General features: G+C 45.4%; 1 protein-coding gene across 2 annotated transcripts in view; it reads right to left on the reverse strand.

Annotated features, from left to right (window-relative positions):
- Nucleotides 1–16,745, reverse strand: part of LOC147105464 (lamina-associated polypeptide 2, isoforms beta/delta/epsilon/gamma-like) — a 61,838-nt gene that overhangs the window by 16,877 nt on the left and 28,216 nt on the right. For both annotated transcript variants that reach the window (XM_086009837.1, XM_086009835.1), the window contains one exon: nt 15,005–15,084. In XM_086009837.1, the coding sequence (XP_085865963.1) occupies nt 15,005–15,084 (80 nt within the window). The remainder of the gene's footprint in view (nt 1–15,004; nt 15,085–16,745) is intronic.

Consider the following 16,745-nt stretch of genomic DNA (forward strand, 5'->3'; position numbering starts at 1 on the left):
CGTAGAGCTAGTTATTATCTTAATGGCAAGAAACTGGAAAGTACTGAAGTACAAAGGGATCTGGGGGTCCTGGTGCACGAAACTCAAAAGGTTAGTATGCAGGTGCAGCAAGTGATTAAGAAGGCCAATGGAATATTGGCTTTCATTGCTAGGGGGATAGAATATAAAAATAGGGAGGTATTGCTTCAGTTGTACAAGGTATTGGTGAGACCGCACCTGGAATACTGCATACAGTTTTGGTGTCCATACTTAAGAAAAGACATACTTGCTCTCGAGTCAGTACAAAGGTTCACTCGGTTAATCCCGGGGATGAGGGGATGGACATATGAGGAGAGGTTGAGTAGATTGGGACTCTACTCATTGGAGTTCAGAAGAATGAGAGGCGATCTTATTGAAACATATAAGATTGTGAAGGGGTTGGATCGGGTGGATGCGGGGAGGATGTTCCCGATGATGGGTGAAACTAGAACTAGGGGGCATAGTCTTAGAATAAGGGGCTGCTCTTTCAAAACTGAGATGAGGAGGAGCTACTTCACTCAGAGGGTGGTAGGTCCATGGAATATGCTGCCCCAAAAAGCTGTAGAAGCTACATCATTACATAAATTTAAAACAGAAATAGACAGTTTCCTAGAAGTAAAGGGAATTAAGGGTTACGGGGAGCAGGCAGGAATTTGGACATGAGTCTAGGTTCGGATCGGTCATGGCCCTGTGGGTAGCGGAGCGGGCCCAGGGGCCGTGTAGCCTGATCCTGCTCCTATTTCGTGTGTCTAATTCTGTTAGGTTCAGGAGATGGTTCTGTGATAGTAGATTGGCGGTTAGGATCAGATCCGCCATGATCTTATTGAATGGCGGAGAAGGCTCGAGGGGCCGATTGGCCTACTCCTGCTCCTATTTCTTATGTTCTGGAGAGGAGCAGTCAAAGCTCCAGTTCTCGATCCCCATCCAATGTCTTCTGCTGCAAATGTGCGAGTGTGGATTTTGGGCAAGGACAGAGTTGGGCTTGGCTAGGATGGCCCCTACGAGAAGTAGTCCACCACTGCCAAGCACCAAGGATAACAGCCAATTCCGCAAGACAGCAGAGGATGACGGGCGCCTGTGGAACTGTAGCCTGGGGGTGGGGGAAGGAAAAATCAGCAGACACTGGTTTTATGCAATTATTTCAATGTTAAAGTTAATTTTATTTTTAAATAGAGAAAGGTTCCAGGAATCTTTTGGAAAATGGAATTGGATAAAAGTTACCATCCTAATCAATGAAGGCGACATGAGGGAACTTTTTTTTTTTTTTTTATAAACACAGCAAGTTGTTGTGATCTGGAATGTGTTGCCTGAAAGGGCGGTGGAAGCAGATTCAATAATAACATTCAAAAGGGAATTAGATAAATACTTGAAGGGAATCAATTTACAGGGCTATGGGGAAGAGCAGGGGGAGTGGGACTAATTGGAGAGCTCCACCAAAGAGCGGGCACAGGCACAGGCACGATGGGCCGAATGTGCTATATTATTCTATGAATGAATGTCATTATTCTGCAGAAAAACACATCCATAATCACAGGAGGGATTTGAAGGTAGTAAATCCACACAATTATCAGTTCTACAGCAAGACATTTAGTTGAATCATAATAAATGAAGAGGAATGGAGGGAGAAGAAGGAAAGGAAAGGGGATGTGGGAGCGAAGAGGGGGGAGGGGGGAATCACAGAAAAGGTGCTGTACAAGTGATAGTCTTTCAAATGAAGTTCTATTGCCACAGGCCGATGCCAGTTGGTCGAGTTGCTTGGGTTTCGTTTGGCAATCAATGTGCAGGCGAGGGGAAAGCAGAAGAGGTGGATCCAGAAGGGAAAGGCAAGAAACCCAATTTGACTTAAATTGTAAAGTTGCAAGAACAGGGCAGGGGCTGAGAGAATGTATGAAAGAAAGACTTGCATTTATATAGCACCTTTCACAACCACCGGACGTCCCAAAGCGCTTTACAGTCAATGAAGTACTTTTTGAAGTGTAGTCACTGTTGTAATGTAGGAAACACAGCAGCCAATTTGCACACAGCAAGCTCCCACAAACAGCAATCTGATAATGATCAGATAATCTGTTTTTGTTATGTTGGTTGAGGGATAAATGTTGTCCAGAACACCGGGGAGAACTCCCCTGCTCTTCAAAATAGGGCCATGGGATCTTTTACGACCACCCGAGAGAGCAGATGGGGCTTCAGTTTAACGTCTCATCTGAAAGACAGCACCTTTGACAGTGCAGCACTCCCTCAGTACTGCACTGGGAGTGTCAGCCTAGATTTGTGCTCAAAGCTCTGGAGTGGGACTTGAACCCACGACCTTCTGACTCCGAGGTGAGTGTGCTACCCACTGAGCCACGGGCAGCATGACAAAACCCAATTAAAATTAACTTGTTAATAAAACCCAAAGTTTGCACTAAAACATGAATGAAAAACTTAACCGTTGGAAAAAAACAAGATGGGGCCCAAGGCTCTGGACTTTTCCAGAGGGACTGTGAATCTATTCACAGCCTGGGCAGAACATCAAGAGGCCAGACTGTGTAATTACAGCATGACAAGTTTACATAGGCAAAAGCCAGAATAAACATGGACACAAAGTGTGACAACAGGAGCTGTGCATAGACATAAGATTTTTAATGTATTAGCAATATAGTTGCAACTAATTTAAAATATATGCAGTTACAAATGTGTGTATCAGCGAACCATGACGTGAGGATGTGGTGCAGTCTGTACTCAAATACATGTTTTAAAAAGTTAAACACTGAACAGTAGGAGCAGGAGTCGGCTATTCGAGCCTGCTCCACCATTCAATAAGATCATGGCTGATCTTCTACCTCATCTCCACTTTCCTGCACTATCCCCATATCCCTTGATTTCCTTAATATTCAAAAACCTATCGATCTCTGACTTGACTCTTAATGACTGAGCCTCCACAGCCCTCTGGGACAGAGAATTCCAAAGATTCACCACCCTCTGAGTGAAGGAATTTCTCATCTCAGTCCTAAATGGCCAACCCCTTATTCTGAGACTGTGACTCCTGGTTCTAGACTCCCCAGCCAGGGGAAACATCCTCCCTGCATCTACCCTGTAAGAATTTTGTATGTTTCAATGAGATCACCTCTTATTCTTCTAAACTCTAGAATATAGGCCTAGTCTACTCAATCTCTCCGGATAGGACAACCACCCCCATCCCAGGAACCAGTCTAGTGAACCTTCGTTGCACTCCCTCTATGGCAAGTATATCCTTCCTTAGGTAAGGAGGCTAAAACTGTACACAATACTCCAGGTGTGGTCTCACCAGGGCCCTATATAATAGCAGTAAGACGTCTTTACTCTTATACCCAAATCCACTTGTAATAAAGGCCAACATACCATTTGCTTTCCTAATGGCTTGCTGTACCTGCATGCTTGGATAGAGAACTGGTTGGCAGACAGAAATCAAAGAGTTGGAATAAACGGGTCTTTTTCCGAGTGGCAGGCAGTGACTAGTGGGGTACCGCAGGGATCGGTCCTTGGATCCCAGCTATTCACAATATATATTAATGATCTAGACAAGGGAACTAGATGTAATATTTCCAAATTTGCAGACGACACAAAGCTGGGTGGGCGTGTGTGCTGTGAGGAGGATGCCGAGAAACTCCAGGATGATTTGGACAGGTTGGGTGATTGGGCAGAAGCATGGCAGATGCAATATAACGTGGATAAATGTGAGGTTATCCACTTTGGTGGCAAAAACAGGAAGGCAGATTATTATCTGAATGGCAATAGATTGGGAGAAGGGGAAGTGCAACGAAACCTGGGCGTCCTTGTGCACCAGTCGTTGAAGGTAAGCATGCAGGTGCAGCAGGCAGTTAAGAAGGCAAATGGTATGTTGGCCTTCGTAGCGAGAGGGTTTGAGTACAGGAACAAGGATGTCTTGCTGCAGTTGTACAGGGCCTTGGTGAGACCACACCTTGAGTATTGTGTGCAGTTTTGGTCGCCTTATCTGAGGAAGGATGTTCTTGCCATGGAAGGAGTTCAGCGAAGATTCACCAGGCTGATACCTGGGATGGCAGGAATGACGTGAGGAGAGATTGGGTCGATTGGGCTTGTACTCGCTGGAGTTTAGAAGAATGAGAGGGGATCTCATTGAAACTTATAAAATTCTGACAGGACTGGACAGGCTAGATGCAGGAAGGATGTTCCTGATGGTCGGGGAGTCCAGAACCAGGGGTCACAGTCTAAGGATAAGGGTAGGCCATTTAGGACAGAAATGAGGAGGAATTTCTTCACCCAGAGAGTGGTGAACCTGTGGAATTCTCTACCACAGAAGGCAGTAGAGGCCAATTCAAGAAGGAGTTGGATATATTTCTTAAGGCTAAAGGGATCAAGGGGTATGGGGAGAAAGCAGGGATCGGATACTGAATTTGGATGATCAGCCATGATCGCATTGAATGGCGGAGCAGGCTCGAGGGGCCGAATGGCCTACTCCTGCTCCTATCTTCTATGTTTCTATGTTAACTTTCAGTGATTCGTATACAGGGACACCCAGGGCCCTCTGAACACCAACATTTCCCAATCTCTCACCACTTAAAAATACTCTGCTTTTCTATTTTTCCCTACCAAAGTGGGTATTTTCACATTACTCCACATTATATTCCATTTGCCATGTTGTTGCCCACTCACTTTGCTTATCTATATCCCCTTGAAGCCTCTTTGCATCCTCCTCACAACTTACATTGTCACTTTGTATCATCAGCAAACTTGGATATATTACATTTGGTCCCCTCATCCAAATCATTGATGTAGATTGTGAATACCTGAGGCCTAAGCACTGATCCTTGTGGTACCCCACTAGGTACAGCCTGCCAACCTGAAAATGACCCGTTTATTCCTATTCTCTGTTTTCTGTCCGTTAACCAATCCATTCTAGTATATTACCCCCAATCCCATGAGTCCTAATTTTGTTTAATAAAACACTCGTGTGGCACCTTATCAAAAGCCTTCTGAAAATCCAAATGCACCACATCCACTGGTTCCCCATTATCTATTCTACTAGTTACAACCTCAAATGTCCAACAGATTCGTCAAACACTATTTCCCTTTCATAAATCCACGTCGACTCTGCCCAATCCTATTATTATTTTCTAAGTGCCCTGTTACCACGTCCTTAATAATTGATTCTAGCATTTTCCCTACGACTGATGTCCATTTGAATCACAGAACGTTACAGCACAGGAGGCCATTCGGCCCGTCGTGTCTGTGCTGGCACTTTGAAAGAGCTGTCGTGCTCAGTCCCACCCCCCGCTTTTTCTCTGCAAACCTACAAGTTGCTCATCCTCAAGTACCTGTCCCACTCCCTTTTAAAATTAGTGATGGAATCAGCTTTTCAGGTTGAGCGTTCCAGATCCCGACAACTCTCCTCTCCGTCTAGATCTTTTCCCAATGATTTTGAACCTATGGCCTTGAGTTATTGACCCACTTGCCAGATGGTGCTAGAACCATCTGGTATATTCTTTCCACTTAGAACTGTAAAATCATCATTAATCAATGCTGCCACCTCCCCCCACCCCCTCCCATCTCTTTTTCCTTCTCGATCATTCCTGAATATGTGGTAACCAGGAATATTAAGAACCCATTCCTGGCCTGGTGAGGCTCCAGTGTCGGGGAGAGGAAGTCATTTAAAGTATTACATTAAACTGTAAGGTTTAATTAAAAATGGTTAACCAATAGTTATGTTGAGGTTAGTGGGTACAGGAAGAATAGAAAATGCTGGAAACACTCAGCAGGCCAGGCAGCATCCGTGGAGAGAGAAACAGAGTTAACGTTCCAGGTCTGGGACCCTTCATCAGAACTGGAAAAAGCTTGAGATGTAACAGATATTAAGCAGGTGCAGAGACAGTGGTGGGGGGGGGGGGGGGGGCGCGTTTAGGAGGGGAGGAAGGAATTGAAAGAACATACTGTGCTTATGTAAGAGGCGGGAAAGATAAAATGTTGCAAATGGGAACAGCAAAAATCATACAGCATGAAAAATGGGGGCAGGGGTTATTATCTGAAATTGTTGAACTCAATGTTGAGTCCGGCAGGCTGTAAAGTGCCTAATCGAAAGATGAGGTGCTGTTCCTCGAGCTTACGTTGAGCTTCATTGGAACAATGTAATAGGCCGAGGACGGTGAGGTCAGAGTGGGAGTGAAGCGGTGAATTAAAGTGACAGGTGACCGGAAGCTCAGGGTTACCCTAATGGACTGAACGGAGGTGTTCCGCAAAGCGGTCGCCCAATCTGCGTTTGGTCTCCCCAATGCAGGAGACCGCATCGTGAGCAGCGAATACAGTATACTAGATTGCAAGTACAGGAAACTCTCGATTTACTGGCACCTAAATCATCGGAAATCTTCATTAACCGGCAAAATTCAGGAGTAGGTTCAGTAAGTTTTACTTCATATTAGTGGCTGTTCCTGGATTTGTGGCTGTGTAACCGGGGTTCCAACGCCTGGATCTGTGGCTCTCGTACCTTTTATTATACCTCTCTGTAACCCGGACTTTTTGATAAACCAGCACCACGCCGGTCCCGGATAAAAAAAAAGTGTTTCCTGTAGTACAAATAAATCACTGTTTCACCTGGAAGGGGTGTTTGGGGCCCTGGACAGTGGGAAGGGGGAGGTATAAGGGCATGTGTTGCATCTCCTGCGCTTGCACAGGAAGGTGCCAGGCGAAGGGGAAGGGCTGATTGAGGAGTGGATCAGGGTGTCACGGAGGGAGCGGTCCCTTCGGAATGTCCAGAGGCCCAAACACCCCTTCCAGGTGAAACAGCGATTTACTTGTACTTCTTGCAATCTAGTATACTGCATTCGCTGCTCACGATGCGGTCTCCTCTACACTGGGGAGACCAAACGCAGATTGGGCGACCGCTTTGCGGAACACCTCCGTTCAGTCCATTAGGGTAACCCTGAGCTTCCGGTCGCCTGTCACTTTAATTCTCCGCTTCACTCCCACTCTGATCTCTCTGTCCTCGGCCCATTACATTGTTCCAATGAAACTCAATGTAAGCTCGAGGAACAGCACCTCATCTTTCGATTAGGCACTTTACAGCCCTCTGGATTCAACATCGAGTTCAACAATTTCAGACCATAACCCCTGCCCCCAGTTTCCATGCTGTATGATTTTGCCATTCCTATTTGCAACATTTTATCTTTCCCGCCTCTACACAAGTACAGGATGTCCCTCCCTCCCACCCCCTCGGCACCGGCTTAATATCCGTTACATCTCCAGCTTTTTCCAGTTCTGTTGAAGGGTCCCAGACCTGAAACGTTAACTCTGTTTCTCTCGCCACGGATGTTGCCTGGCCTGCTGTGGTTTTCCAGTGTTTTCTGTTGTTATTTCAGATTTCCAGCATCCGCAGTATTTTGCTATTGTACATGAAGAATATCTGGTTTGGTTTTTTAAAAAAGGTTTAGTACAGGTACAACCCCGGTAATCCGGCACCCTCGGGACCAGACCACTGAAAATTCCGAACCACTGAAGGTGTCAAAAGTCACCACAAACACCGCCACCACCTGCTCCTCCTCTTCCTGCTGCTGCCCTCCCTGTGACGCCGCCGACCCCACCGCCCACGGGCTGCTCGGGCTCCATCGCTCTGCCGAACCGTCTGTGATGCTGCGCAGTCCAGGCGCTGATCCTGACCCGGTGGCGGTCCCGGGACCCGAGCTGGACCCATCCCAGGGAGGGAATGTGACAGCAGGACCTTCCTCGTGCCGGACCACTGGGTGCCGGATTACCGGTGTTGTATCTGTAGTTGATTTTAAATGTTGAAAACTACAAGTAAAATCCCAGTTAATCACAGACCAGAGGTCCATCCCTCGGTGTGACTGTAATCACTCACATCTACTAAATACTGGAAACGTCACAGCACAGCACAGAGCTTAGTGCAATTCGGAGGCTGGAATGATGGCAATGCCAGTTGACAGCTCCACAATAATATTCGGTAAAGTCCCCGTGGTACTCGCCCACTGAGGCGAGAAAACCCAAACACAAAATTCATTTGCACAACACATTCTTTAATGCACAAAACTGTCTGTGGCAGCAGCCACTTGGCATTTTCTTGCTGTTGTGTCCACCTGTTTGAGACCACAAGCCTGCACTCAATTAGGGTAGTGACAGTATGACCACATTTCCAAGTTCAATGCAAGGTACATTTCGTTGCATAGAATCCAGAAAGTAACCCATTGACCGGCATTTGTACAGTGAATCGCACCTTCCGAGCGAATATTTGGATAGGGAATTCAATTCAATTTTTATTTGCCATATGTAACCGGTACAAGTACAATTACAATGGAATGCTTACTCCCCGTAGGGACACGTCAGCTATACATACAGCGCTGCGTTCAGAGTCAATACAATGGCTTCCCGTGGCAGTGGGAGCACGATGTCCCTCAGCCGCTCCGTCCTCCTCGTCAGCGCGGCCTCCTCCTCACTGTTGCCGGCTCCAAGTGGTGGCCTGCTTTCCCGCTCACGATCCGACCTCTGCCCGCCATGCCCGGCTCCCCTCCTCCCAGTTGGACTGCGAGCTTCCCGCCATGGAGCTGCCGGCCGACGTGCTGCAGCGGGTCGTCGTGGCTGCTGCTGCTGGTTGCGCTGCGCTGCCTCCGCCCGACTCGCCGAACACATCGTCGGGGTGTGAATGCCCCGGTCGCCGTGGCCTCCTCCTCACCGTCGCCGGCTCCACGGTCCGAGGCCTGCTTCTCCCTCTCACGGTTCGGCCTCTGGCCGCCATGCTCGGCTCCCCTCCTCCCAGTCGGAATTCCTTCCCGCCGAGGAGCTGCCGGCCGACGTGCTCCAGCGGGTCAACGTGGCCGCTGCCGCGCTGCCTCTGCCCGACTCGCTGAACACTTCGCTCCGGTTGCGGGAGCGAGCGGCGAGAGCTGGCCGCCCGAAGCAGGGAGAGCGCGCTCAGCACCGGACCGTCTCGGCCGCCATCTTGACTTTGAATTGGTTCGGAGGTAGGAGACAGAGTGTCGGGATAATAGGCATGTACTCCAGTTGGCAGGATGTGAATAGCGGTGCTCCCCAGGGATCTGTATTGGGGCCTCAGTTTTTCACTATATTTATCAATGACTCAGATGAAGCAGGTGTATATCTAAGTTTGCCGACGACACTAAGTTAGGTGGCACAGTAAATAATAGACAGCAGTTGAAAGTTGCAAAGGGACATTGATAGATGAAGTGAGTGGGCAAAACTGTGGCTGATGGAGTTCAATGTGGGAAAGTGCGAGGTCATCCGCTTTGGACCCAAGAAAGATCGATCAAACCTGCAACATCTACCATCTAGAATGACAAGGGCAGCAGGCGCATGGGAACACCAACTCAAAGTTCCCCTCCAAGTCACACACCAGCCTGACTTGGAAATATATCGCCGATCCTTCATCGTCACTGGGTCAAAATCCTAGAACCCCCTCCCTAACAGCACTGCGGGAGTACCTTCACCACACAGACTGCAGCGGTTCAAGAAGACAGCTCGTCACCACCTTCTCAAGGGCATTTAGGGATGGGCAATAAATGCTGGACTTGCCAGTGACGCCCACATCCCATGAATGAATAAAAGAAAGTATTTTCTAAATGGCGAGAATGTAGGAACTATGGATGAGCAGAGAGATCTAGGCCCCCCACCCCCCAAAAAAAGCTGCTGAGGCTGGGGGCCAGTTGAAAATGTTAAAACTGAGATTGATCATTTTTGTTAGGCATGGGTATTAAGGGTTACAGAGCCAAGGTGGGTAAATGGAGTTAAGATACAGATCAGCCATGATCTAATTGAATGGCGAAACAGGCTCGAGGAGCTGAATGGCCTCCTCCTGTTCCTATTCTTACCAGCCAACTGTGCTGCAGAATGGTTTAGTCATTTATAGAATCAAAAAATGGTTACAGCACAGTAGGAGTCCATTTGGCCCATCGAGCCCATGCTGGCTCTCTGCAAGAGCACCTCAGCTAGTCCCACTCCCCCACCCTTTCCCTGTAGCCCTGCAAATATTTTTCCTTCAGGTACTTATTCAATTCCCTTTTGAAAGCCACGATTGAGTCTGTTTCCACCACCCTTTCAGGCAGTGCATTCCAGATCCTAACCACTCGCTGCGTAAAAGTTTTTCCTCATGTCACCTTTGGTTCTTCTGCCAATCACCTTAAATCTGTGTCCTCTGGTTCTCAACCCTTCCGCCAATGGGAACAGTTTCTCTCTGTCTACTCTGTCCAGACCCCTCATGATTTTGAACACTTCCATCAAATCTCCTCTCAATCTTCTCTGCTCCAAGGAGAACAACCCCAGCTTCTCCAGTCTATCCACATAACTGAAGTCCCTCATCCCTGGAACCATTCTTGTAAATCTTTTCTGCACCCTCTCCAAGGCCTTCACATCCTTTCTAAAGTGTGGTGCCCAGAATTGGACACAATACCCCAGTTGAGGCTAAACCAGTGTTTTATAAAGGTTCATCATAACTTCCTTGCTTTTGTATTCAATGCCTCCATTTATGAAGCCCAGTATCCCGTATGCTTTTTTAACTGCTTTCTCAACCTGCCCTGCCACCTTCAACGATTTGTGCACATATACCCCAAGGTGTCTCTGTTCGTGCACCCCCTTTAGAATTGTACCCTTTAGTTTATATTGCCTCTCCTCATTCTTTCTACCAAAATGCATCACGATGCACTTTTCTGCATTACATTTCATCTGCCACGTGTCTGCCCATTCCACCAGCCTGTCTATGTCCTCTTGAAGTGTATCACTCTCCTCCTCACTGTTCACTATACTTCCAAGTTTTGTGTCATCTGAAAACTTTGAAATTGTGCCCTGTATTTCCAAGTCCAAGTCATTAATATATATCATAGTGGTCCTAGAATCAACCCTTGGGGAACACCACCTTCCTCCAGTCTGAAAAACAACCGTTCACGACTACTTTGTTTCCTGTCACTCAGCCAATTTTGTATCCTTGCTGCCACTGTCCCTTTTATTCCAAGGGTTTCAACTTTGCTGGCAAGTCTGAATGTGAACGCTGTGATTATCCACATGACCATTTTTGTGGCCTTGTGCGCATACGTGTTAAATGTCCTGCCTCACTCCCTGCTTTGTTACTCCTGACCCTTCTCCTCCTTGGCACCTGAATAACGCAGGCCATTTTAAAATCAAAAATAAATATAAACAATGTCACAGGCGGTATAAGCAGTACACTTTTGAAAGAAATCTCTCCTCCCCTCTCTTCCTCCTCCTCCCCCCAGCCACCAACGGATCCAGTTCTCCCAGGGAGCTGAAGAAAATGTAGCCACGCTGCAAGGCCGCAACAGTATCCCCCAGCTGCGCACGTGCATTACCCAACAGTTGCGGCCTTGCAGCGTGGCTACATTTTCTTCAGCTCCCTGGGAGAACTGGATCCGTTGGTGGCTGGGGGGAGGAGGAGGAGGAGGGGGGGAGGAGAGATTTCTTTCAAAAGTGTACTGCTTATACCGCCTGTGACATTGTTTATATTTATTTTTGATTTTAAAATGGCCTGCGTTATTCGGGTGCCAAGGAGGAGAAGGGTCAGGAGTAACAAAGCAGGGAGTGAGGCAGGACATTTAACAGCTAGCAATGTCCAGGGACCATGGGTTCTATCTGCTTACATTCATCAACCAGCCTGTCTCTACACGATTACTGATTCATTTACATTACCTTTCGTTTGCTGACAAATTTTAAAGCAAATACTAAATTCCCTGATCGTAACTAAATGCAGATTCAAATAGCCACTGGCACCATTTCAAAGAAAACTAGTTGACAGCAAATGTATCTACATGAAAGCAGTCACGTTTGACCAGGTAATTTATCTAACTGAACTCACTAGCCATATTAAAACAGCCACAGGCATCACATCAAAGAAAACTGGTTGACAGCATGTTTGACAAGGTACGTTATCTGACTGCACCCTCGACACCACACATACAATATGAATGAAGCAGAAAAATACTCAAGACAATCTTTTGCGCTAAAATGAATATTCACACTAGAATACCGTAATGATAATTCAGTACTTGGATATGAAGGATTGCTGTAAAGAACATAACATAAGAAATAGGAGCAGGAGTCGGCCATCCGGTCCCTCGAGCCTGCTCCGCCAATCAATAAGATCATGGCTGATCTTCTGCCTCAGCTCCACCTACCCGCACTATCCCCATATCCCTTGATTCCCTTAATATCCAAAAATATTGATCACTTTCTTGAATATACGTAACAATTCAGCATCCAGAGCCTTCTGGGGTAGAGAATTCCAAAAATTCACAACAGTGAGTGAAGAAATTTCTCATCTAAATCCTAAATGGCCAACTCCTTATCCTGAAACGATGACCCCCTCGTTCTGTACTCTCCAGCCAGGGGAAACAGCCTCTCGGCATCTACCCGGGCAAGCCCTCGAAGAATTTTATACATTTCAATGAAATCACCTCTCATTCTTCTAAACTCCAGAGAGTGTAGGCCCAATCTGCTCGATCTCTCCTCATAGGACAACCCTCTCATCCCAGGAATCAATCTCGTGAACCTTCGTTGCATCTTCTCTAAGGCAAGTATATCTTTCCTTAGGTAAGATCATCAAAACTGTGCTCCGTACTCCAGGTGTGGGCTCACCAAAGCCCGATATAATTGCAGCAAGACTTCCTTACTCTAAGGCAGCAACCCCCTTTCAATAAAGGTCAACACACCATCTGCCTTCCTAATTGCTTGCTGTACCTTTCTGTGATTTGTGTACAAGGACACCCAAATCCTTCTGAATACCAACATTAGTCTCTTACCTAAAAAAAAAAAAAAAAATTCTGCTTTTCCATTCTTTCTACCAAAGTGGATAATTTCACACATTATGCTCCATTTGCCACCTTCTTGTCCAACCACTTAACCGGTTATATCCCATTACAGGCTCTTTGCATCCTCCTCACATCTTATTTTCCCACCTAGCTTTGTATCGTCAACAAACTTGGATATATTATCATTCAAGTCATTGATACAGATTGTAAATAGCTGAGGTCCAAGTACTGATCCTTGCGGCACTTCACCAGTTACACCCTGCCATCCCAAAAAAAAACATTTATTCCTACTCTGTTTTCTGTCCGTTAACCAATCCTCATCCATGCTAATATATTACCCATGAGGCCTAATCTTGTAACAACCTATTGTGTGGCACCTTATCAAATGCCTTCTGAAAATCCATATATACTACATCCACAGATTCCTCCTTATCTACCCTGCTAGTTACATCCTCAATAAACTCTTAACAGATTTGTCATACATGATTTCTCTTTCATAAAACCATGTTGACTCTGCCTAATCATAGTGATTTTCTAAGTGCCCTGTTACCACTTCCTCAACAACAGATTCTAGCATTTTCCCTACTATTGATGTCAGGCCAACTGGCCTTTGGTTCTCGGTTTTCTCTCTCCCTCCTTTCTTGAATAGCTGAGTTACATTTGCTATCTTCCAATCCACGGGGACCGTTCTAGAATCTAGGGAATTCTGGAAGATCAAACCAATGCATCCACCTTGTTTAAAACCCTAGGATGTAGGCCATCAGGTCCAGCCACGGTTGTACCACTTTTCCAGTGCAGTTTTCATTCTTCAAGGGAATGCATATTCATTAAGAATTAGGAATTTAAAAAAAAATGTTGCCATTGCTCATCTACAGTCACATCTTTTAAACTAATTTCTCAATCTTCCTCAGCCATCTCGCCTGTAGTTTGCTTTGTTTAAACTTAAGACCCTAGTTTCAGACTTAACCACATCACTCTCAAACTTAATATAAAATTCTATCATATGATCAGTCTTCCCCAGAGGATCCTTTACTAGATTACTACTACTTAACTTTGTCTCATTACACAATACTAGATCTAAAAATAGCCTGTTCTAGATGTTCCTCAACATATTGTTCTAGAAAACCGTCTTGAATACATTGCATGAACTCGTCCTCCAAGCTACTTTTGCAACTTTGGTTTGCCCAGTCTATATGAAGATTAAAGTTCCCCAGGGTTATTGCATTACCCTTGTTAAATGCTCCTCTAATTTCCTGATTTATATTCTGTCCAACACTATGATTATTACTATGGGGCCGAAAACTACTCCCACCATTGCTTTCTGCCCTTTGTTATTTCTTAGCTCCACCCATACTGATTCTACATCCTGATTTTCTGGTCCAAGATCCTTTCCCACAACTGCATTTATTTCATCATCATCATCAGGTCTACCCCACCAATGTTTCCTCTAAGTTTTTTTGACCCGCGTGGCCCCTTCAGAATTCCGCTCATGCACGTTATTTTTTCCTATTTAAAAGCCGTCTTACCGGCTGCGCAGGACCTGCAGAGTGCGGTACCATCGCGCAGTTTAAAGGGAACGGTGCACCCCACTTCCTTTTCCATTTTGCCTATCTTTTCTAAAAGTCAAGTACCCTGGAATAATTAGTTCCCAACCTTGGTCACCCTACAACCGCATCTCAGTAATGGCTACTAGATCAAACCCATTTACCTCTATTTGCGCCATTAATTCATCTATCTTGTTACGAATGCTTCGTGCATTCATATATAGCAGCTCTAATTTTTACTTTTTACTATTTTTCCTGATGTGGCCTTAGTCGCTAATGTCCTATTACCACTGTTAAACTCTCGGTCCCTTCCTGACACAATTTGCTTGATTTTACCCAAATCACTCTACTCTACGGACTTTTTTCTTCAGACTTAGATTTACCCTTATCTGAACCCTCCCTCCCCCTTATTAGTTTAAAGCTGCATCTACCACCCTAGTTATTCGATTCGCCAGGACACTGGCCCCAGCCCAGTTTAAGTGGAGTCTGTCCCAATGGAACAACCCCCTCTTTCACAAGTACTGGTGCCAATGGCCCACGAATTGAAACTTGTGAAGATATTACATTTTAAGTACAGTTGACTTTGAACTTTTTGTGGTATAACTGAGTGGAGACCACAACAACCAGATCCCAATGGATTACTGAAGAATATAAAAACAGCGGCCCCTGTCCTACCTGATCCCTGTAGGTGTCGGTGCCTCATTGGGGAACATTTCTTCCAGCAAACTGTTCTTTACCACTTCTTTTTGTTCCACCTATAAAATGAAAAATCATCAATATAAAGCTTTCACTCCAAGTTTGGTTGTAGCGAGTGACTTTGAAACAATAGAAACAAAAGACCCACAACTCCAGAGGGAGGTGCAATTAAAGAAAGAGTCCACTCTGTGCGGTACAGGAGGTGGCAACTTCCCTGTTTTTTGCTCGGCATTCTCATTTGCTGGGACGGCTGGTTATGCGGTGTACAGCAGTTCCTCTGCTCTTTGGTTTATCCTGCATAAAACATTTATTCAGATTTGCAGAAGTTACACCCCATACCACTCAAGAATGTTGGTGCAAGGAAGACAACAAAAATCAAACCACGTTACCTCTAACAAGGCGGTGTTCAACAGCTGCCTGTCTACAGAACTAGCATTAGTCATGGCAGCTGCAACTGCGAGAATGATTGGAACTCTTCCATTTTACTGCAGCAAAATATATATACAGACACATTTTAAAAAGCTCTGTGCAGATATGTTACTGAAACTTCGGAACGATACAAGCACTTCACGTAGAACCTTTAGTTAAGTGATCACCAATGGGTTGCTAAAGACCCCACTGCTTTCCCTGAACTCCAACGCACCACACCAGCATTCTACGCTCATAGGGTCTCAGTTTATTTTTCACCTCAGTTCCAGCGTCCTCTATGTAATTAACTTCAATCCCAGCAAAAACTAAACAAATTTATATAAAAGAATGTATTCAAAACAAAAGGCAAACACAAATGCACACATATCCTAGCAAGGTTAGAGAAATTAAAATAAGACAATGGCACAAAAAATAAAACAATCCAAGGTTAAAGGGATGGATGGTGAAAGATAAAGGAAACAATGATTGCATGCAGTTAATTTAACACCCAATTAGAACAAAAAATTCAAGGGGTACTTACTAGCAATGGTTTCAAGGTTACTAAGTGATGCGGAAACTGGAATCATTGACAGGTTTCCCTACTTGCTTTTAAGTGGTTACCTGTCAATCACAGTTAAGCATTTAAGTCCCTAAAAATTGACAGTTTACTGAAAACCCTCGAGCATCACAGCCTCCCATTCAAGTACAGCGAAAATAAAGTGTGGAGCTTTGCAGTGCCGAAACCAGCAACAAATAATAAATGGTACAGGGTGGAAACAAACACCACTACCATCTTACACTTGGCAAAACAAGGAGACAAGAGGGAAGAGAAAGGAAGGAAACAAACCTATAAACAACTTACTCAAATAGTAATGATCTAATTTTCAAAAATATAAACTTGTTACTTGCAGGATTGGTAGATGTAACAATTTAAGTCAGGACTAAATATCAAATTTATACTTGGGAGTTCCAGTGAGACACTGGGAAGAATGGTATTTAAATGATCCAAGTACAGGAAACTTTGGTTTATCCGGAGGTTAACTGTCCGGAATGCTCCAGCCACCGGCAAAATTCAGGAGTCGGTTCAGTAAGTTTTTTTTCTTTTCGTTGCTTTTTTTTCCCACTAGTCAGGCTCTGCAAGGTCTAGCTAAAGCTGTTGCTTAGCTACAGAGACGCTTGCAAGCTACGGCCGACTGTTTAGAAGCTGCAACAGGGTTTGTTGCTAGATACGGAGCTCAAAAGCTTCCGTATGTTTTAACATTAGCGCTGGTTTGTCCGGCAGTTTTGATGGGACGGCAACAGCTCGGTCCCG

Source organism: Somniosus microcephalus, chromosome 17 (assembly GCF_052327205.1).
Source record: "Somniosus microcephalus isolate GS21.2 chromosome 17, FLI_Smic_1.0, whole genome shotgun sequence".
Taxonomy (NCBI): domain Eukaryota; kingdom Metazoa; phylum Chordata; class Chondrichthyes; order Squaliformes; family Somniosidae; genus Somniosus; species Somniosus microcephalus.